Below are 22195 nucleotides of genomic sequence, written 5' to 3'. Positions count from 1 at the left end.
CTCTTTTCAGGGGCACAGACTGCGGCGCCGGGAGGGACCGAGGGTCCTGTAGAAGCCGTAGCTGCTGCTGGCTGGGGCCCTGGAGTGGCTCAGACCCTCAGGCCCTGGAGGACAGCCCAGACCGGGAGCACTGCCCTGCAGACGTCCCTGAGCCTCATCTCCATGACCTCCCCACGCAACCTGCAGCCTCAGAGGGCGGCCCTGGCACCATCGTTTGTGGAATTCGACATGTCCGTGGAGGGCCATGGGTACGCCGGCTTTCACATATTGGGGGGAGGGGAGAAACTACTTCGTTTCCCAGTGCCTCCAGCAAAAATGACAACACGGGGACAAAACTGTCGCTCCTGTCAGGGCTCAGCAATGGGTTGAGGAAGATGTCTGGGTTCTGGACACTCTTCTAGCCAGTGACTCCCCACTGCCAACACCCCCAAATGTGGAGAGCCAGCTGCCCAGGCTTCCCTCCCTCCTCTCCTGCCTCCTGTGAGCCTTCTTCCCCTTCTGGCATCCCACCAGCACCTGACTGCCTTTTACCCCTCGGGCCTTATGGAAGGCCAGGGAGCAGAGATGTTCCAGACCAGAGCAGCTGTGCCAGTGGGGAGCTGGCCTGGCACTGTGGTGACCTGAACTGTTTTTTTCTGTTTCCAGGTGCTTGTTCATTCCTACTCTGTCTACAGTTATGGGAACCAGCACCGAGTATGCCATCTCTGGAGGGATTGGAACAGGTGAGGCATGCAAGACAGCTTAGCTGCCCACCTGCCCCAGCAGTCCATCCTCGGGTAGCGTACCCTGACAGGTCCACCACGTGTTTCAGGAAAGTGCGAGTACCCAGACACAGGTCACTCTTGGGCTGCTAAGCTGGGGCTTGTCTCCCTCAGAAGCAGTGGCCTGTTCATCGTGTGTCCCAAGGGGTCGGCCCATGGCTGGGGGCTCAGTTAGCACTGATGGATCTAACAGCAGACTTGGTCCCTGAACCTGGGTTTGACTCAAGTTATTGGTGACTGGTATAGGTGGAAAGGGACATGCACCCCCTCAACACACACACACACACACACCCTTATAGCACTCTCTAGCTCTCTAGAGAAAAGAGTGAGTTTCATGCTGATAGCCTCAAGAACCACTCATCCTTAACAGGTGCCCCCTGTGGGGACACAGGAAGGGCTTGGTATGCTTTGCACTGGGCTGTGCCTGTTTGAACTGAAGCCTGCTGAGGATAACAGTGCCAGTGCCCAGTGCTGTCTGATCCCAACACTCCCTATGAAGACAACTGGGCTCCGGGTTTCCTTGGGAGGCTGGGTGCTAAGTCCCTCTGACCTTCCTGGCCTACTTGCCATGTCCATGTGACAGCAGCTGTGATGCTGGCCGTGCAGCAAGGGCAGTGTCCCTACCAGGGTCCACACTGCTGCCTGATGGAACCCTTTCCTCTCCACCAAAGTCCAGCCAAGTAGACAGGCCATCCTCTGCCCCATAGAGCCCGAGTGGGGCCCCAGTGTGATCCGTCTCACAAATGCTGACACTCCCTCTGCCCCTCTGGTGAGGCAGCGGGGAGAACCAGGGAGAGCAGAACTGGCGAGGTGAGGTCAGACACAGTCTGGCTCCCAGCAGGTGCGGCGGCCCAGCTGAGGCAGAACTTCAGTGGGGTCTGGGCAGGACCAAGACCACAGGTGTGCTGTGTCACTTCCCTCTCTCTGCAGGTGCTGCCAGAGCATTCCCGCCTCCCGGGGGCCTGACCTTCTCCTGCTGGTTCCTGATCAGCCGGCAGGGTGCAGCTGCTGAGGGCCACCCACTGCGCTTCCTGACCCTGGTGCGCCACCTGGCCAGGACCGAGCAGCCCTTCGTCTGCTTCTCCATCAGTCTGTGCCCAGAAGACCTGTCCTTGGTTGTGTCCACAGAAGAGAAGGCGTTCCAGCCCTTGGGTAATGTGCTGGGAACCCAAGCTGGCCCTGCCCACCTCAGGGGAAATGGAGCTGTATTAGAAGCTCTAGACAGAGGTCTGGGGGACTCAAATGTACTCCTTTGCTTTGGGAATTGCACACTTGGTGAAAGATCTAAGCAGTATTGTGGCTTGGGCTCTGGGGCCATGACTGGCAGGTGGACAAGGCCTTTGCCCTTGGCCTGGCTTCGGATGTTATGCTCAGAAACCTTCCAGGAGTTTCATCTCTGCCTTTCTGGAGTGGCCAGGCACAGGCCTCAGGGTGCTGCCTCCTGGGGACCAGGCTCTGTCATTTTCTGAGTGAGATTCTGGGAGAACAAATAGCATTTAACCAGAGCTGCACTGGTCCCAGATATGTCCCTGGAGCTCAGCCTCAACCCCCGAGAGTTGGCCAGCGCTTGGCAGGGCACCCAGGAGCCCAGTCCTGCCTTAGCAGTGTTGATGGCAAGGTTTGGCTCCACCCATGTTCTCCAAGCTCATCTGCCTGAATTGGCCATGCCCATCATTTCTGGGTTATCTGCTGCTGCTCCTTCTGCATGTCCCAGAGTGTCACTGTTTCTTAGCAAGGCATCTGGGAGGATTGCAGGATGACTGCCATCTGTGACCCAGGTCGTGGCCTGCAAACGAGCATCACCACCAAGCAATCCAGTGTCCAGGTGACCCTGGGGTCTGACTCCTGACCCTGCCTGTACCACCTGGTGCACAGTTACCTGACATGGCTGTACCTCAGGATGGCAAAATGAGAACAGTGGCAGTATCCCACAAGGATGTGGCAACAGTTCAGTGCATTGATTCTTGTGACAATGCTGCTGCTGTGTCTGGCATCAAGTCAGATGAGGGCTGAGGAGGACTGGTTTGTGGCCCATGCTGGCTGACCAGGACACCTACGGGTCCTGTGACTCTACTGGGCCACGGTAACAGGTGACAGCCGAGGTGAGGTTTTGCATTCCTGTTCTCTTCCAGATGTCATGGAACCTGAAGATGACGCTGAGCCCTGTGCAGGACGGCAGCTTCAGGTCCGGTGTGGCCAGCTGCTGGCCTGCGGTCAGTGGCATCACCTGGCTGTGGTCGTCACCAAGGAAATGAAGAGGAATTGTACTGTCTCCACCTACCTCGATGGACAGCTCACAGGCTCAGCCAAGGTGAGGTGGTTCCTGGCATCACACCTGTGTGTGCTTCCCAGCCCTCCCATCTGGAGGGGTCCTGGATCCTGGTTTTCTTTGGGCAGCAGCATTGGTCTCTAATGACCTCTTGTTCTTTCCCTTAAAGTTCAGGGTACTGGGCTGAACCTAGGCACAAGAAGGACATATTTAGAAAAAGTTCACACAAGCAGGGCAGAAGGCAGATATGGGACAGGCAGAATAGTCTGGGGAAAAAAACAAAGACCAGAAAGAACAAAGTAAAACTTCTCAGAGTTTAAGTTCCAGGATGAGTGGAGCTAACACAGCCAAAACTTAAGCCAGGTTGGGTGGCCAAAAATTTGGTTTTCTTTTATTTCATTTGATGGGTAGGGTGAAAAATCCTTCTGAAATGATGCAAAATGAAATATGTACTTACATATATATATTCATATAGACAGTGATTGCCTAGTCAGAAAACGATCTGGACACACATTGCAATGATTGGAAGACGGAAGAAAGCACGAACATTGCCAACACGCCCACGGCCTTATCAGAGTTAGGGTTTTTCAGCTTTTTATGATTAACGGAAATAGTCACAACCTCCCTGCAGAGGAAGTTTTGTCTGCCTATTAATTCACTTAGCATCTCATTGTTTAAAAAAACCTATATTCAGTGGGCTCTGACCTCATTGTTTTAACATTTGTGTTACTCCATATTTTTTTCTTCTTATTAGAAATTGTATCCAGGTTGTTGTGCGCTAACATTTACTTGTAAGAAATACTAGGAATGCTGTGTCCTCTTTCATCAAGTTTCCTCCAGTGACTGCATCTTGCAAAAGTCGAGAACAGTGCCACAGTCCAGATGTGGACACTGCCATCATTTGTCGACTTATTCAGATAACCCCAGTTGTATGTGTGTGTGTGTGTGTGTGTGGTGTGGTGTGTACTTAGTTCTACATAGAAGCATTTTAAAAAAAATTGTCGGTCCGTGTTTGAGGACAAAGATGGACTTTTGTGTCTCAATATTTCTTATCAAATTTGACTCCAGACATACAATTTGCTTTATTCCCACTAGCATTTTATATGTTTTTTTTTTTTTTGCTGCCTACTATTCAGAGTCATCTTTTACATTTTTTACATTTTATTTTTTGAGCCGCTGATGCAGAGCAACTCATGGGTTCACTGGGCGTGGACTTGATTAGCCCTGAGGCTCAGCACCACTCAGCCTCTGACTGGTTTTCTTTTAACAGATGCTGTACATCCAGGCCTTCCCAGGGCCTTTCGTTTCCATGGACCCATCCTCATTCGTCGATGTGTATGGTTATATCTCTACGCCTCAGCTCTGGAGGCAGAAGTCCTCGCTAGTCTGGAGGCTTGGCCCTACCTATCTGTTTGAAGAAGCCATCTCAATAGGAACCCTGGAAGATATTATCAGACTGGGCCCACGGTACTGCGGGAACTTCCAAGCCGTGCACACCCAAGGTTTGGAGTGTCTTGATTTATCATATCCCGACTGATATTAGTTCCAATGTGGATATCCCGTTGTTTATAGCATCTTTATAAAGAAGCAGCTCGGCACAGGTCAGTCATTAGGAAAGACCCCTGCCATCAGCTCATCATGCATTGACAACCCGATGGAGAATGTCACAGCAAAGGAAATGACAATATCCTTTCCATCTTCCCTCCAAGCCACCTAATGGGTCAGGCCGTCAGCAAGAGGGAGAAGAGAAGAAGATAAATAAGTTACATTCCTCTTAATGAAGCAGCTTTTTAACTAAAGTACACTGTTGTCTTCAATTATTAAACAGGCAGACAAAACCTCCACCTCTTCCCTATTGATTGCCGGCTGTTACAGCAGGGAGGCAGGCTCTCTGGACTCCCTCATAGGCAGGGGGTCAGCTCCCCACTGGGAAGCAGGATAAATGCATCTGTACGTGGGGGTTTGATGTGTGGTCAGCAAGCATCGGGCATGGCTCAGGGCGCCTGTTTCCAAGCCCAGGCCTTCTTTGAATTCCCATTTCCTCTTGCAGGGTTGGGCCTGCAGGCAAAGTTCTCCCAGACCCTGAGCCAGTGCCACACTTCCTCACCCACGACACGGCTCTGGGGCCCTGTGTGTTCCTCCCGAGCCATACGTTCCTCAACCCCTACACAGCTCTTGACAATCTGGGTCCTTTCAGCCCAGCTGACTTGCCTTTGATAGGGCAGCTTCCTTGTCACTTAGCCTCTTTGTTTTAGAGAGATAAGGAGTCTGTATAACTGATCATTAAAAAAAAAAAAAAGCTTTATTGACTCAATTGAAAAGCAGAGTTAGAGAGAGAAGGTAAGAGAGATATCCCAAGGTTGATAGATGGACTCCCCAAATGGCCAGGGTTGAGCCAGACCAAAGCCAAGAGCCAAAAGCCAGAAACTCCATTTGGGATTCTGCATTGAGTGACAGGGGTCCACACACTTGGGCCATCTTCTGCTACTTTCCCAGGAGCATTAGCAGAAAGCTGGATTGGAAGTGGAACAACCAGGACTTGAACCAGTGATCCTATGGGATGCTAGTATTGTGGTCCATGGTTTAACTTGTTCTACCTCAATGTGGGCCCTGATAAGCTGATTTAAACTCTGATCATTTTGCATATGGAATGTCTTTATTTGATAGTTGGGCCAGTCTTGGCATATCTCCCCGAGAGCTTTCCTTAAGCATCAGGGAAGCATGGGTGGAGTAAATGCAAGCTATGCCGCATATGGCATACAGCACTGCAGGTGCCTCCTTGCTTCATCCTCTGAGGGCGCATGCTGTTCCCTGCAAAGGGAGACCAGCTCTGATTCAAGGTGTATTGTTTCAGGAGAGGACCTAGACGGAGAGGCCGTTCCTCTGGTTGCAGAGGAAAGGATTTCCTTTGGACTGCATGTCGCCAGCTCCTCCACCACCAGCATAGTGGACATCAGAAGTACCTACAATGAGGTGGACAGCCGCCTGATCGCCAAGGAGGTGCGGCTGCCTGCTGTCCATGCTGCCGTGTGCTGGCACTTCGGTCTTTTGGCTTGCCTCAGTCTTCATGCTCCTGTGTAGATGGACACACACACATGCATGCTTCCCAGTTGGTGTAGCACAATGTCCTATGCCTCTACAGTTCATAAACATCCCCCAAGACTAAAACTTTCTTATTTTTTAATCGTTGCTCAGTAAAGAAGGCAGGTGCTTTTCACGGTAATGCAAAAAGCGTCAGAGGGTTTTTGTTTTGTTTTATTTCTGTAAAGATATATTTATTTATTTGAAAAGTCAGTGTTGCAAAGGGGGAGAGAAAGAGAGAGAGAGAGCCAACACCCATATGGGATGCCAGTATTGTAAGTGATGGCTTCGCGTGCTATGCCACAATGCCAGCTCTGGTGGGAGGTTTTAGATCTCTCTGTGACATAGAGAAGATGGTTGAATTTCCCTCTGCCTGGGTATTCATGATCCAGTCACACTGCAAAGTATTCTTTGAGTTGTTGTGATCTTTGGAATGATTTATCTTACCTGTTTGAAAGGCAGAGTTAAAGTGAAGGAAAGACAGAGAGATCTTCCATCCATTGGCTTCATCCACATGGCTACAATGGCCAGGACTGGGTCAGGCTGCCATGGGAAGCCAGAAATTCCATGTGGGTCTCCCATGTGGGTAGCAAGGCCCCAAGCGCTTGGGCCATCCTCCACTGCCTTCCCAGGCGCATTAGCAGGAAGCTTGATTGGAAATGGAGCAGTTGGGATTCAAACTGGTGTTCCCCTGGATGTCGGTATCACAGGCACAGCCTGATTTGCTCTGTCACCATGCTGTCCACCCTTGTTATTATTATTATTATTACTATTATTTGACAAATGCTTGAAAGACAGCATCACTTATCTATGAGGATGCCGTTAGCATGCCAGCTTCCTGACTCTGCTGTGAAGATCCTGCTTGCTCAGTGAAGGATTTGGGGCTGACTCGGGCACATTCTCTTCACCCTCCTGGGCACAAGCCACCTTCTTACGGAGCTTAGGAGGTGTGGGCCTGGTTGGGTCAGGTTCTAAGCTATGGCTTGCTGCTGGAGGATCCTAGGATCCGGACACCCTGTCCCCCTGAAGGCAGTGGCAGCCATGTTGCACAGCCTGGCCAACGCTCGCTTTGGACAACATCACCCTCCTTTAGCAGCATTGCTTCATCTCGAAGTATCTGTGGGAACTTCCTGTGCTCACTGACCTGCCCCGTGAACTACACAAACTCCTTCACTGAAACTGTGCAGTGGGCGGCACATGTCTTGGAGGTGGCACGTGGGCACCGGGGACTCTCCCGTCACAGGGTTTCTGGACACTGATTGTTGCTCATTTCTCCAGATGAACACTTCAGCCCGTGACCATGCCACACCCGTCTTCTTGATGAGAAACTGTGCTGGCCACCTCCCGGGTTGTCTTCGAACCATTGGTGCCGTGGTTGTGGGCCAGTTAGGTGGGTCAGGCCACAAAACTTTACTCTTGGGGTATATAGGGCACAAAGGGTTGGTAGACCTTCCTGATTCTGGCGGCAAGCAGGAGGGCAGCGTGCTGGGGGTGGGCACGGGGAGCACCAGGGTTGGGAGCTAAGGCAGATGGAGAGTTGGTATGGACAGTGAACGCAGCCCCTGGCCATGGTGGCTTCTTTCTGGGCAGCACAGGTGCTTGTGAGCCAAGGCAGTGATTGATTGAATGAAAGCTGCTGGTGGCCAGCAGCAAGGCAGTGAGCCTGTGTGAAAGAGCCAGTCCAGGAGGACCAGTGAGGCCACCAAGTGTCAGAGGTCCCCAGAACCATCCAGAAGCTGAGGTTTCGGGTAGCATCTGGTCACTCTGTATTCGAGACAAAGGGAGGTGGCTTCATTCCCCTACTGATGACCCCAGCAACGCCCAGCATGGGGTTCTTGCTGCCCATGACTTTCACAGGCCCCTCCCCTTGTAACCAACCCTTCCCAGGGCACAGGACGTGCTTGGCTGTAGGTGACCATTGGCACAGGCAGCTTGCCCCTTCTTGTACATAGCTGGTGGCCTCCTGTTGCAAGCAGGCCATAATGTCCTGACAGGTGTGCCCACTATGCCCGCAGGGGTCAGGGTGTTCCACTGCAGTCCTGCCGCCAGCAGCTTGGACTTCATCGGTGGGCCTGCCATCTTCCTGGGCCTCATCTCCTTGGCGACAGATGACCATACCATGTACGCAGCTGTGAAGGTCCTGCACTCGGTCCTCACCAGCAATGCCATGTGTGACCGTCTGATGCAACATATCTGCGGGTACCAGGTAATGCCGCCTTCTTGCCCAAGCCTGGGACAGGTCACTCCCCAGGAACTAGAGCAGCTGCATTTGCCCTGTGACCTTCCACAGGGTGACTTCTGTAGAATGGAAGGCTGAAAGGGTCCCCAAACTCCCCCACTGCCGGGGGACCCCAGAGGAGGGCCAGGACCAGCCAGTTCTGAGGGCTTCGTTTTGGATGGGGAGCTCACTTGTTTGAGTTCTGGAACTTTCTGTGTTGAATTCCAGATTCCTTTCTGGTCTCCTGCTTTCCTCTGCATGATAATCTCTGCTAAGAGGCTAGGCCACAGGGCCAGATTGCTTCACTTGAAATCCTGCTTTTTTTCCTGACTTGCTGTCTCAGTTTAGCCACCTGTAAGTTACAAGCTGTCAGGCCTCTGGCCCCGGTAGGTTACAATGAGGATTAGATAGTTTTGTGTAAATAAAGACTTGCAGTTGGGTTTGAATAAGTGGTTGGAAATAGCCTCTTGTTAACTCTATCACTGTTATTATTATTGTGATTCTCATTTGATTTGGAAGGCAGAGGAAAAAAGGGATCTTACATCCACTGGGCCATTGGCCCAATGCCTGCAACAGCTGGCGCTGGACCAGGCTGGAGTAAGGAGCCTGGAACTCGGGTGTATCTCCCTTGGGTGGCAAGTATTTGAGCCTTGTAAAGGCCAAAGTAGTCTGCCTGAGTGTGCGACTTTTCTTGGGCAGTTTTCATTCCTAACCTTGTCTTGGTAGAAGAGGGGGCAGAATTAACAACAACAACAACAACAAAATGCAGGTAGAGGAACAGCCAGAAAAGAGAGCATATCCGCTGACCTCAAGCAAGTCTTCCTTAGGAAACACACTGGGCCCTGGGAGCCCCCCGGGAGAGGGAACTGCGCTCTGAGAATCAGCTCGAGGTGGATGAGGACAGTTGGACGGCCTAACTAAAACAAACTTATAAAAGTATTTAAGAGGAATCTGGCACAATGGCTCAGTGGTTAAATCCTTGCCTTGCAAGTGCCAGGATCCCAAATGGGTGTTGGTTTGTGTTCTGGCTGCTCTACTTCCCATCCAGCTCCCTGCTTGTGGCCTGGGAAAGCAGTAGAGAACAGCCCAAGACCTTGGGACCCCGCACCCATGTGGTAGACCCGGAAGAAGCTCCTAGTTCCTGGCTTCGGATTGACTCAGTTCTTCCTAATACGACCACCTGGGGAGTGAACCAGAGGATGGAAGATCTCTCTATATCTCCTTCTCTCTGCAAGCCTGCCTTTCCAATAAAAGTAAATAAATCTTAAAAAAAAAAAGTATTTAAGAGGCAGAGAGAGAAGAGAACTGCTGCTGATTTGCTTGTTCACTCCTCAAGCACCTGCTGGGCCAGGTTAAAGCTGGGACTCAGAAACTTAATTCAGGTCTTCTATGTGGATGTTGGGGACCCAAGTACTAGCACCCTCAGTGCTGCCTCCTGCTAGGGTGTGAACTAGCAGGAAGCTGGGGTCAGGAGTCAGATGTGGGACCTGAATCCAGGTAGTCTGACATGGGACACGGGCATCTTTGTTGTCTTAATCAGCATCTTCTCTACTAGGTCAGATGGCCACTTTGTGGGCAGCCTGATTTTGATGTGACGCCAGTTAACACACAGACTTGACACTTGGTAGGAGGTGTCACCCCAGCCTCCAAGATGGGTTTGGGCCATGGAGCCAAGTGCTAGGATCCCAGGGTCCCTGTCTGGGAATGCATCCATGCAACAGCCATCACTGGTGTCTCAGGTCTGGGCTGAAAGAATGACGGTGTGAGTAGCTCCGTCTCAGTGGGAACTTTCTGATCCTTCAGTAACGCTGATAGTTGGGGGTCACATTAAAGGCCTCAAGGACTACCGCAAGAAAGAGCAGTGGGGGACACAGGAGAGGCTGTGAGAAGCAGAAGCTCCAAGGGAGAGGTTGGGTCACACGGCCGTGTGGGGTGGGTGCCAGCAGAGGGGCAGGCTCGGAAGCTGGTGTTTTTCCTCTGAGAACGTAGAAAGGAAGGATGGTGGTGACCTCAGAGAGCAGGAGGTCCCCAGGCCACGCTGGACCAAAGGTGCTGGTGGCATGGGGCAGATGTGGGAGGAAGAGTGTGATTGTAAGGATGTCGCTCTGTGTTCTTGACATCTCAGATCCTGGCGTTTCTCCTGCGGAAGAAGACCTCTCTCCTCAACCACCGAATTTTCCAGCTGATCCTCGCAGTCACGGGCACCGCGGAGCTGGGCTTCAAGTCTTCCGCCATCACCAACTTTGGTGTCTTCCAGAACATTATCTGCAATTTCGAGGTAGACTGAGAATGGGCCTTGTTAGCTCTTCGAGTATGTGTGTGCGTGTGTGTGTGTGTGTTGAGAGAGAGAGAGAGAAATAATCTAGTAGTTCCACTTTGTCAACAGACATGAAGAAAGTGGTTGGGAAAAGCACAGGTGCTTTAGGGGACCAGGCACCTTAGTTTATAATCAAATCCTGCCACCTTTTTTTTTTTTTTGCTGTGTGGCTTTAGACAACTCTTTCCACCTTTCTGATCCTCACTCTTATACTTGGAACACAGATGATCACCTTGTCCTCACAGACTGTTGTGGAAGTTAACCAGAGTTCCAGGCAGGAATTTGAAAGTGCAGAGTACCTAATGTGTTTGAAGGCTTATTTATTTATGTATCTGCTTATGTAATAAGGCCGAGTGACAGAAAGAGAGAGAGAGAAAGAGATTGTCTTCTGCTGGTCCACTCCCCAGATGGCCACCACAAGGGCCAAAGGAAGACAGGAACCAAGGGCTTCACCTGGATCTCCCATGCACATGGACCATCATCTGCTGCCTTCCCAGGAGTGTGAGCGCAAGCTGGAGCAGAAACTCCAGAAGAATAGCTGCGATTCCAACCAGCACTTGCATCTAGGGTGCCGGCATTGCAATGTGGTGGTTTAGCTCACTATGGCACAAGCCAAGCCCCCATAGAAGGGTTTATAACATGCATTCCATTTCCTTTGGGTGGTCCCTGGCTTCTCCAGGCCATCCTTTCACAGGGTGACTTGAGAGCTACCCGCTAGCATGCCGGAGGGTCAGCGAGGAGTTTCACAAGGAATTGCTCTGAACATATGAGCCCATATTACACACAACAGCCTCACCTCCTGAGTGCTCACTGGGGATAGGGAGACTCCCAGAACCCATAGCCAGATGAGCCAGGTGCCAAGGGCAGGCAGGAACAGGACCCCTGAAGAGTGGCAGTGAGAGAACAGTCAGTTCAGGCCTGGTGGCCGTGAATTCTGGGGCCAAGGCTAGAGGCAGTCCTTGGGCACAGAGCCTTTCAGTGACGGGGCGTAACTTGCAGTCACGCTCAGTTGGACAGGAGCCATGGGGTTTCAGAACAAGTGGCTTAGTGCTTTGTGCTGGCTGAAAGGACAGGAAGGGAAGACCAGCTGGAGGGGTTCAGCTGCACGGTCCATGCTTCGGCCTGGAGGTGTTGAGATCTGTGGATGTATTTTTAAAACAGTTTATTTCCTAAACATTAAGTGTGAGCTTATAGAATATACTCCCTTTTCTCCCTGAGTCTGCAGCTGCTCAAGTTCTTTACGTAAAGCAGGAGTATTGGCCTACAACCTACACGCCTGCTCTGGTGTGTCTGACGTCATTTCTACGCCCTTCCTTACCCGATGCAACGTGACTTGTTATTAGAGGAAAGAATGCTGAGAAAAATCAGTGTCCGGTACAGAAACAGCAGTTGTCAATCACATTGAGTAGTACATGTATTTTCAAGGACAACATTTCCAGTCTGTAGTTGGTCAAGTTCACAGCCTCAGAGGTGAAGGATAAGGGGGAGGGAACTGACTCTAGATTAAGAGACGTGCAAGAGAAGCCTCCTATTTCAAGCTACTGTGGGATTTAGATGTACCTGTCTTCTAGTACTTTCTCTCTATGTTTAGCACATACCTAGGTTCATGCTCTAGAAACTATTTAAGGACCTTTCCTCCTCAAACCACAAACACATCTATAAGACTTTTCCTTGCAAACACGTACCAGCGTCGTTCTGAGGCCGCAATAGCATTCTCTCGTTTAATTTTTCCTGCCGTATTCACGTTGCCTCCATTACTAAATGTTTAAAGGATTCCTGTATTTTGTTGCTGTGAATGCTGTTAGAAATGGTCCTTCCGTGTCTGTGTTGTCCTCACTTTCAAAACATTTCTTTAGAGTAAATGATCACAGTTGATTGATGGGGATGGAACCATTGCAGTTTTTCAAGTGCTGACAAGTTTTGCCAGACTGCTGTTATCTAAGGAAGTTGACTGAAAAATATTGTTAGAATTTCTTTGAGGCCTTTTCCTCCAGTGGCAAGAAGCCTAACTCAGAAAGATCGACCATAGGATTGTTGTAGAAATCCAGGTTGGGTTTGGAGAAATGCTAGAGGATTGATGAACAGGGCCAATGAAGAAATCTCAAGTGTATCAATTTTTTTTAAAATTTTATTTTTACATTTGAAAGGTAGAGTTACAGAGAGAGGGATACACACACACATACACACACACACATAGATCTTCCAACTGCTGGTTCATTCCTCATATGACAAGACCAACCAGGAATGGGCCAAGCTAAAACCAGGAGTCAGGGGCTTCATCTGGGCCTCCCATGCGGGTGCAGGGGCCCATGCATTTGGACCATTCTTTACTGTTTTCTCAGGTACATTAGCAGGGAGCTGGATGCAAAGTGGAGCTGCTAAGATTCAGAGGGGCGCCAAGATGAGATGTGAGAGTAAAAGGTGGTAGCTTAACCTGTGAGCCATGTTGGCAGCCCCAGGACTCCTAAATTTAAATTATTGATTGGCAAGGGTAAGGCTACATATTCAAACACCATTGGGTTGCTGCTGCAGGGACTAAGAAGGAAACGTGTACTCACCAGTGGGCATACTAGAAAGAAGGACCTGTTTCACATACAGAGCTCCTTGATCAAAAGGTTAGAATGAGTCAACAAAAACAACACTGAAAAAAAGAAGGAAGAGAAGTTAAAGGGGGGAATGCTAATCAATAAAATAGAGAAGAGAAAAAAAATCATCATGAACAATTGTTGGTTCTCATAAAATAGATACACTTTTGTTAAGATTGACCGAGTGAGAGAAGGCAAAAATGCATAAATTAAGAAACTAATATTGGGAAGGAAAGGGAAGAAACGCTGCTGATGCTAGGAAGCTAGAACATGTCACTCGTTTGAATAATCTTCCTGGACATCTGTTTCCAAATCTGACTCAAAAAGAACTTTAAAAAAGTTCAAAGGATCTCATAACCACCTAATACATTGTACTAGATCCCACAGTCCTGGGTGGCATTATGGCCCAGGGGGTTCAACTGCTGTGTGGGGTGCTCACAGCACATATCAGAGTGTTCTAGATGGAGTCCAACTCCAATTCCATTCCAGCTTCCTGCTCATGTGCCTGAGAGGTGGCAGAAAATGGTTAAAGTGCTTGGATTCCTGCCATGTGCATGGGAGACCCAGATGGAGCTCCTGGCACCTGACTATGACCCTGGTCCAGACAGAGTTGTTGTGGGTATTTGGGGAGTGAACCGTTAGGTGGAATCTCTCTCTCTCTCCCTCTCCCCCTCCTCCATTTTCTTACCACTCTCTTTTTTTTGTTTTTAGATTTATTTTTATTAGAAAGTCAGATACATAGAGAGGAGAGACAGAGAGGAAGATCTTCCATCCACTGATTCACTTCCCAAGCGGCCACAATGGCTGGAACTGCGCTGATCCGAAGCCAAGAGCCAGGAGCCTCTTCTGGGTCTCCCACATAGGCCATCCTCGACTGCTTTCCCAGGCCACAAGCAGGGAGCTGGATGGGAAGTGGACCCATGGGACAATAACTGGTCCATATGGGATCCTGGTGCATGTTAGATGAGAACTTTAGTTGCAAGGCTACCATGCTGAGCCCCTAGATTTTGGTTTCTTAAAGAAGGTAGAGACCAGCTTTTGGAGAGACCAGCTTATTTCTGAGAAGGAGGAGATCGCAGAATGGCGTAGGGGGAAGCAATATTTGATACATCGTCCTTGTGGTATTCTCATCCGACCCAGGCATCTCAGTGCGGCCCTTAGCACAAGGTTACATGGCACAGATCGTAGCCCAAAGTCTTCAATTTTCCTGTTTCCTTACTTTTCAATATTTGATATTATGTAATTTCTAGAGGTAATTTCCAATGTTCTGGAAGGAAACGGGAGTGGGCAGCTGGATACGTTTGCAGGAATAGTCAGGGGGTTCCCATTACTGGGGTTGATAGGTTTGGGCCTGACTTTCTCAGTCCTCTCCACTCACAGCACTAGACCTGCAGTAGTTTGCTGAAGGACCCACTGCATAGTGACTACTCCAAGCAGGCAGGGCTCACGGAGTTCTCTGTTGGGGTGCCATGCTTGGCTTCCCCAACCTCTCCTGGAGCCACATTAGCCCATGCCAGGTGTCCCTAAGAGCAGCTGGCCCATCTCTACGTGTTCCTTTATGCAGTGACAATGCCATCAATCTGCTGCTAACAGAAGGGCAATGCACTTACTTCACTTGGGCTGATTTTGTCTTCCTTATGCAGTCCCTGCCATGTGGCGTGTGTGCTGCTGGGCTCTGGGGTTTGTAGAGGGATGAACCTGGCCTTCATGGGCCTCTTGATAAGTTTGGTTTCAAGTGAGGGTGATTTGGGGCCTCAGGGATCACACTGTAGGAGAAGCCTTGGGGGACCCACAGTACAGGCTAGAGCATCAGCTGCCGGGTCAGATGCACCTGCTTTGAGTATCTCTTCCAACTAGGAAAAGTAACCTGTTCCCTCTGGCCTCACTCCACAAAATGCAGGTAGTGACTGTGGGTCTCTGTATGCCTCTTGTTGTATCTGTTCAAAGTGCAAGCTGTTTTTACAACCAGGTGAATGCACTTCCATAACTTTGTTTTCAAATCTTCTACATTCTGTGTTGTCAACATTGGGGCCAGCATGATGGCTCTACTGGTTAATCCTATACGTGCTAGTGCCAGCATTCTATGTGGGTGCTGGTTCTTGTCCCAGCTGCTCCCCTTCTCATTCAGCTCCCTCTTATGGCCTGGGAAAGTAGCAGAGAATGGTCCAATGGAACCTTACTTAACCCAAGTGGGAGACCAGGAAGAAGCTCCTGGCTCCTGGCTTTAGATCAGCTCAGCTCCAGTCATTGCAACTATTTGGGAAATGAACCAGCAGATAGAAGGTCTTTCCTCCTTCTCTCTGTAAATCTTCCTTTCCAGTAAAAACAAATCTCTGTCTCTCTTTGAAGAGTTGTCGCTATTTAGAGAGGAAAAGAATTGACACTCTCAGAAGTGGCCATAAAGCACAAAGGCCCAACATCGACCCTGCCCCAGTGCCCTGGTTTGGCTCTCAATTTTGTTGACTCTGAATGGAAACACGTTGAGTGATCAGTGCCACCCCCAGAATTCAGTGTGTCTCACATCACCTGTTTGTGGCATGCAGGAGAAGGTGAGATGGACTGGATACAGGTTTTATAATTGAGGGCACTGAGAAAGAATTGCAAGCACAGCAGGGTCAAGGCATAGGTGAGAGAGAATAAAATCCGGAAGATGAGACTTGGCTTCTGTGTCTGGCCCTAGCATGTGCTGGTGGCAAATGGGACCTGTTTCTCAAATGGTCTGCCTTCTCTCATCTGTGAAGTGGGAACACTGGCATTTGCATGGTAAGTGCAGACATCCCACTGTAGAATGTGGATGCATAGGCCATGATGTGCCTAGGGCTGGACAGATTCGGGAGTCAGAGAATGCAGATCCTTGGTTGCCGTCTAGACCCACAGTGAAGTGCCAGGCAGCAGGTGAGGGACGGAACACGCCTAGCCTTTCTTTACGGGGAGGTGATGTCTACATCCTAGGTGTAAGGAGAACAAGCCGATTTCAGAGCTGGCAAGTCACGTGGGTGGTTCCAGGCTGGAGGGTAATGTGTGGCGCACTTGACCGGCTCACACAGCCTGCAGCCTTTCTTCCTGTGCGCACTGATACTTTTTTGCTGTCTTCCAGCTCTGGATGAACACCACCGACAACCTGGAGCTTGCCCTCTTTTCCCATCTTGCGGAGATTCTGCAATCACCGAGGTAGGCTGTGTAACAGCAGCTCCAGGCCTAGCGCCAAAGTCTTCCTATCAAGGGTAGGGACTGTAGTCTCCCCCAGCTCCCAGAACCCTGGGTCCACAGGATGGCAGAGCAGCAGTGCATTCCTTTGCTGAGGCCCCCTGCACGGTGCTAGTCTGCAAAGCCCCGGCACCTGCTCTCTCTCAATGCAATACCATCAAAGGCAGACCTGCCCAGTGTGCATGAGCCGTGGGAAAGGATGCGCTCCCGTTAGTTGGTACTCTGTTACCTGTCCTGGCCAATGCTTCTTTTCAGCAGGTGTTTCTCCAGGCAGCTCAGACACATGCTCACTTTGCATGGTCACTGCACAGTCCTAATCACAGAATTTGAGTCTCACCTGGCCAGCTTGTGTCCTTTGGCCAAGCCAAGAGCATGTGCTGGTGGCAAATGGGATCTACCTCCAGAGTGGGTAGAAGGCAGTTAGAGAAAGGTAATTCCCAGAGCAAACCAGCGGCTTGGATCAGAATAAAGGGAGAAGGGAGACAGAATAGAGTAGCCGAGGTTATCACTCCATCTGTTAGCCTGGGGAGTGTCAACTGCAGGTATATTCAGTACACAAAGGGACTTGAAAGAGTTCCTGGCAGATGGCTTTAAAAGATGTCTATTTTGGGGGGTGGAAAAATTTGAAATCTACACATGTGGGGGTTCCGTAATCAGTACACAGGAGCTGCATTTTAGGTGCCCGAATTTCAACATTTTTATGCTAAACACATATATCCTTTTTTAAAAAAATAAAAATTTGTTCATTTACTTCTTTTTAAACTTGTCTGTCTGATTATTTGAAAGACAGAATTACAAAGAGCGGGGAGAGAGATCTTCCATCTCTCCCCAATTGGCTGCAATGGCGAGACCTGGGATAGGCTAAAGTCAGGGTCCAGGAGCTCCCTCTAGGTTTCCCATGTGCATGGCAGGGACCCAAGCACTTGCCATCCTCTGCGGATTTCCCAGGCGTGCTAACAGGGAGCTGGAGCAGAAAACAGAGCAGCCGGGACTTGGAGCAGTAGCTACACACGGGATACCAGCTTTGCAAGTGGTAACTGCACCTGTTGCATCCCAAAGCTGGCCCGTAAATTCATCTTCTCATTTCATTCATTGGCCACAGCTTTTTTTTTTTTTTTTTCCGAACCTTTCTCTGTGTAAACACCTTCTCATTCAGGCCCTTCTTACTGAATAGCTAATGTGGACACTCCACAGCCCATGTTTAGTGCTGGAAATCCAAGGAGAGACAGGCAGGGTGCTGAGAGGAAAGGACACTGTGCGCTTGAACCCGAGAAGCCTCAAGGACAGCCGGAAGCCCCCAACCCTCTCCGTCATGATCCACCCGCCACCCCCTCCCACACTCCCGCTTTCTGCCTCCTGTGTGGGTACCTGTTGTTTTATACCAAATGGACATTTACTTTGGGAGCAGTTTTCTCTGCTGGGGGGAGTCAGGGACTGGAATTTACTGGAAATCAGAGCTGTAATTACCCTAAAGTGGAGGTTAGGAGTCCTTGGGCCCTGTCTCTCCCCCTCTTTGACTATCAGCAGCATCTGTCTCCACTTTGTGGTTTGGGGTGGGCAGGAAGATCACACACACAGACAGGCCCCTGCGCCCTGCCTGTGGGGAAGCACTCCTGGGTCCCGGGCGTGTCTGCTGTCTTTGTTGTGTGTTTCCTGAGGCATTAGTCCTCCCTGGGGCTCCAAATGCAACAGTCAATAACCCAGCTTTGTCTTTGAAGGTGGTTTCCAGGGTGGGGCAGACTGAAAGGTGGGGTGGGGAGTGGAAGAAACTGCCAGCTGTGCCAGCCAACTCTTGTCTGAAGGGCATCTGACAGTGTCTTGACCAGTTGCCAAGAAGGCCAGTGGACAAGCTCAGCTTGGAAAGGCTTTTGGACAGAAACATAGCAGATTTGGTTCATTTCAATAGAAGCTTTTATATATATATATAATATAAATAAATATTATATATATTAGATATATATTATTATATAATTATATAGGTTAGATATATATAATTATATAATATATATTAGATATATTATATATTTATACATAATAAATATATATTATATATATATTTAATTAACGTTTTCCTGGGCTTGCCAGGGAAGGACCCAAGAATGCTGAAGCTGCCCACCAGGCACGGCTCATACCCAAGCTTGTCTTCCTCTTCAATGAGCCGAACCTCAGCCCCTGCAGGATCCCCAAGGTCATTGCCATCCTGGGCTCTCAGCTGAGGAGCTACTTCAGCATCCAAGACGTGCTCAGGTACTTCACCCCGCTTCACTTCTGACCACATTCCACCCAGCCAGCATCACTTGAAGCCTTCTGGAAACTTCTTTCTGCTAGGGTGGAAACCTCAGGAGAAGTGGGTTTGCTGGTTGGTAGGTGTCTCCACTAAGGCCAAGTGTTTATTGCCCCCTGGTGCCCAGACACCCTTCCTGCGCCCCGGAATTTCTGGGCAGCAGGTGACATTCTGTCTGTCCCCTCCCCCTGAAGGCTTCCCAAAGGGCAGTCTCAACTGGCAGCACCCCTAACCTTTTCTTCCCTCATCTCTTCTACACACTGATCTGCCAGAGCTAGTTTCTCTAATGGTTCCTGGAAGTCTCTAGAAACCCTGCATTTGGAAATATGCTGACTCCTGGTTGACTCTCACTGGGGGGCTTCACCGTGGGAGAGGTCTGGGAGCAGGCCCCCAGCTGAATGCCTCTCTCTCTCTCTCTCTCTCTCTCTCTCTCTCTCTCTCTCTCGGTTAAAGGATCGGCCTGTTTGTTATCTACACCCTCAAGCCATCATCCGTGAATGAGAGGCAGAGCTGCGTGGACAGAGCCTGGGACCCTTCCGTGCCTGGTGAGCCCACCTGTTACTGGAGAGATAGAGATGCACTTTGTGCAGAAGGAGGAAGAGAAAAGCAGGTGGGGCTGAGGTACAGGCAGGGAAGACACCCCAGCTGAGCAGTGCTTACCAAGCTGTGGGTCACACACCAGACCCAACTGGGTATTCCTGAGCCAAGACCTGGGATGGTTTTGAGGCCTCTGGGATGAAGCCAGTTTCCCAGCGGAGAGCACACGCAGGTGGGATCCACTCTTTGTGCTTTGGCTCTTGCCTTTCCACGTGAGCTGAGAAGCGCTGGGAGGCCCCTGTGTGCCACGGCGTGCCCTTCACCCATGTGCTGCCTGTGTGGCTCCGCCCAGCACTGTCCTCCCTGCTACTAGCCTCACTCAAGCAGATCAAGTCACTTCTTCCACGATTCTAATCTTCCTCCCCGTCAGCACCCGAGCCAATTGTCCCGATCTGTGACTCAGATCTTTGAGTTACCTGCTTTCCCCACCATGCACAGAGCAGCAGCTCTGCCTCTCGGCACAGTCCCTCCATCAGGTCAGGGTCAGGGCGTGACAAGCACGACTCTGTCTTGGGCCCTGCATGGCTTACCAAGCTGTGGGTCGCAAACCAAAGCAACTGGTCTGAGACAGGAGCCCTCAGCCACATGGAACCACTCCTATGTCACATTTAATTAACTTGGAATTCAATGCTAGTAAAACATCTAATTCCTCCCACTGGTCACTCTAAGCACTCGGTAGGTACCTGGGACAGGGGTCATCAAAATAGCAGTCTGACCATCAACCAAGCGTCCTCTTGGTCAGCATTGCTCAATGGGGGATCTGTTGTATTGTTTTGTATCCTTAGATTGATCCTCAAAGGTGTAGGTCCCTAGTCTCAAGTTTTAGAAAGATTTATTTTATTTGAAGGACACACTTCCAGAGAGAGGAGAGACAGAGAAAGAGAGATTTTCCATTTCACTCCACAAATGGTAACAATGATTGGAGCCGGGCAGATCTGAAGCCAAGAGTTTCTTTCAGATGTCCCAATTGGTGCAGGGGCCCAAGGATTTGACCTCTTCTGTTTTCCCAGATTATTAGCAGGGAGCTGGGACAGAAGTTGAGCAGCTGGGTCATGAAACAGCACCCAAATGGGATGCCAGCGCTGTGAGTGGCGGCTTAGTGGGCTATGCTACGGTGCCAGCCCCCCACTGTTCCCATTTCTTTTCAGATGAGAAAACATAGTCTCAATGAGATTAGGATTTTAGTCCTGACTCCGCTTCTCCAAGCTGCCTCATCCATTCTTTGCCTGCAACATGGCTTACATGCTCTGAATTGATTTTCTAAACACTGGGAGCCTAAGCCATGGGTTCCTGGGCAATGGGCCAGCAGTGAGCTAGTTTCACCAACCTGCCTTCTCATATGGACTTTGCTCTGATGCTGGGACCTAACCAAATGTGGTAAAGCATTGCATATGTCTTTTGCCACTGGATCTGCACAAGGGGAGTTCAAAATGCACACGGAAAACAGAACCAGGAGACCAGTTCATATTGGTGCCTCCCAGCCCCCTGCCCAAAGACACTCATTTATGTAAAGAAAGTTTATGTGAAAAAATGCACATTTTGTAAAAGCTGCATGAATCTCAGAATTGTGGCACTTCCATATAACTTTAATTTCCCTTTCTATGAGCTTGTTGAAATACCCTCATGCAGTTCTGTTATGAGTCAAGTTCAAGGTCATGTAGACCTAAGCAAGGCCTAGGCTGGAAGCCATGTAGAAGCAGGAACCAAGACAAACAAGGCTGCTGTCTTGGTTGCTCTGCTCCCAGGGACCCATACTATACCAGCCCCATAGTAGGTGCTTCTGAAATGTTACTGCCTATGAACATCAAACACAGACCTTCTACTTGGAGATACTCTTGCCTATATCGTTCTTGGCATCTTTTTTCTTTCGGGGATGAGCACATAAATGACCCTTGCAGTTGAAGAGGATTTGCAGAGCATGTCCTAGGATTCTTGCTGAGCCTCGTACTGAAGTCTGGAATCGAATGTCGCCATTTTGAATCCCATCTGTGTCCCAGTCCCTGGGTGAACTCTTCCTTTTGTTATGACGATCGCTTACAGCAACAAAATGTTATGCCTCTCTCCATCCATTTTTTCTTTCAAATTTGAATTTTTCTTGTAGCTGGAAGCCAAACATCTGGAAAGACAATCTGGCTGAGGAACCAGTTGTTGGAGATGCTGCTCAGTGTAATATCATCCCCCCTACTACATCTGTCTTCAGAGTAAGTAGCTCCAGGAAGAGCGATTTGGCGTAAGGACTGCCTCAAACAGGGTACAGTATGAGAACCTTCTCTTAATGAAAAGTTCAGCTACCCGAGTCTGTTTGCTACCATGCGTCTCCTGCATTTATGGAAAGGAAAATGACTTTCTTTTCTTTCCACTCAATAAACCAGACCTTGCCCTGAGATATTCTGATGCAAATGTGAACTGGGCCTGAGTAGCAGGGCACCGTTCTGGCACCATCACAGTGGACTCCTTAGTCCCCATGCTGTAGTGTAACTGTTACTGTTTTGGCAGCTGCAACAAAGACAGATTTTGATGCTCTGCACTTGGCAGATGACAGAGTAGAGAAATAGTTAGCCTAGGGAACAGCTCTAAAGGAAAAAGACTTGCCAACTCATTCTGCTAGTTACTGTTGGTGAACATGGTTACTTTTCAAGTTAGCCAAGGAGGTGGGGTATGAATCTTTCTTTGTTTAACTTTGAAAATTAACTCTGAGTATAAAGCAGATTCTGTATAGCCTGTTCCCTACAGCATGTCTGGTTTATATCCAACTGGAAGTCAAGGTTCAATAGCATTTGTGGAGCACCTGCTGTATGCCACAGTCCTCTTGGCTCCCAAGATGCACCAGTGGGTGAGACAGCCCAGCTCCTTGGTGTTGCTGAGTTTACGTTTTT

At 49.7% G+C, this 22195-nt stretch overlaps 1 protein-coding gene across 1 annotated transcript in view; it reads left to right on the top strand.

Annotated features, from left to right (window-relative positions):
- Positions 1 to 22195, top strand: part of WDFY4 (WDFY family member 4) — a 227979-nt gene that overhangs the window by 76615 nt on the left and 129169 nt on the right. Inside the window, exons 17-29 of the mRNA XM_040970385.1 lie at positions 11 to 248; positions 646 to 722; positions 1692 to 1913; positions 2894 to 3072; positions 4301 to 4532; positions 5885 to 6030; positions 7390 to 7501; positions 8127 to 8317; positions 10455 to 10607; positions 16329 to 16402; positions 18524 to 18685; positions 19176 to 19267; positions 21421 to 21520. Of these exons, the coding sequence (XP_040826319.1) occupies positions 11 to 248; positions 646 to 722; positions 1692 to 1913; positions 2894 to 3072; positions 4301 to 4532; positions 5885 to 6030; positions 7390 to 7501; positions 8127 to 8317; positions 10455 to 10607; positions 16329 to 16402; positions 18524 to 18685; positions 19176 to 19267; positions 21421 to 21520 (1978 nt within the window). The remainder of the gene's footprint in view (positions 1 to 10; positions 249 to 645; positions 723 to 1691; positions 1914 to 2893; positions 3073 to 4300; positions 4533 to 5884; positions 6031 to 7389; positions 7502 to 8126; positions 8318 to 10454; positions 10608 to 16328; positions 16403 to 18523; positions 18686 to 19175; positions 19268 to 21420; positions 21521 to 22195) is intronic.

The sequence above is a fragment of the Ochotona curzoniae genome, unplaced genomic scaffold (genome assembly GCF_017591425.1).
Source record: "Ochotona curzoniae isolate NIBS_2020 unplaced genomic scaffold, NIBS_Ocur_1.0 scaffold_4763, whole genome shotgun sequence".
In the NCBI taxonomy this organism is placed as follows: domain Eukaryota; kingdom Metazoa; phylum Chordata; class Mammalia; order Lagomorpha; family Ochotonidae; genus Ochotona; species Ochotona curzoniae.
Note: the sequence above shows the minus strand (reverse complement) of the source record. Positions and strands in the feature narration are given on the sequence as shown.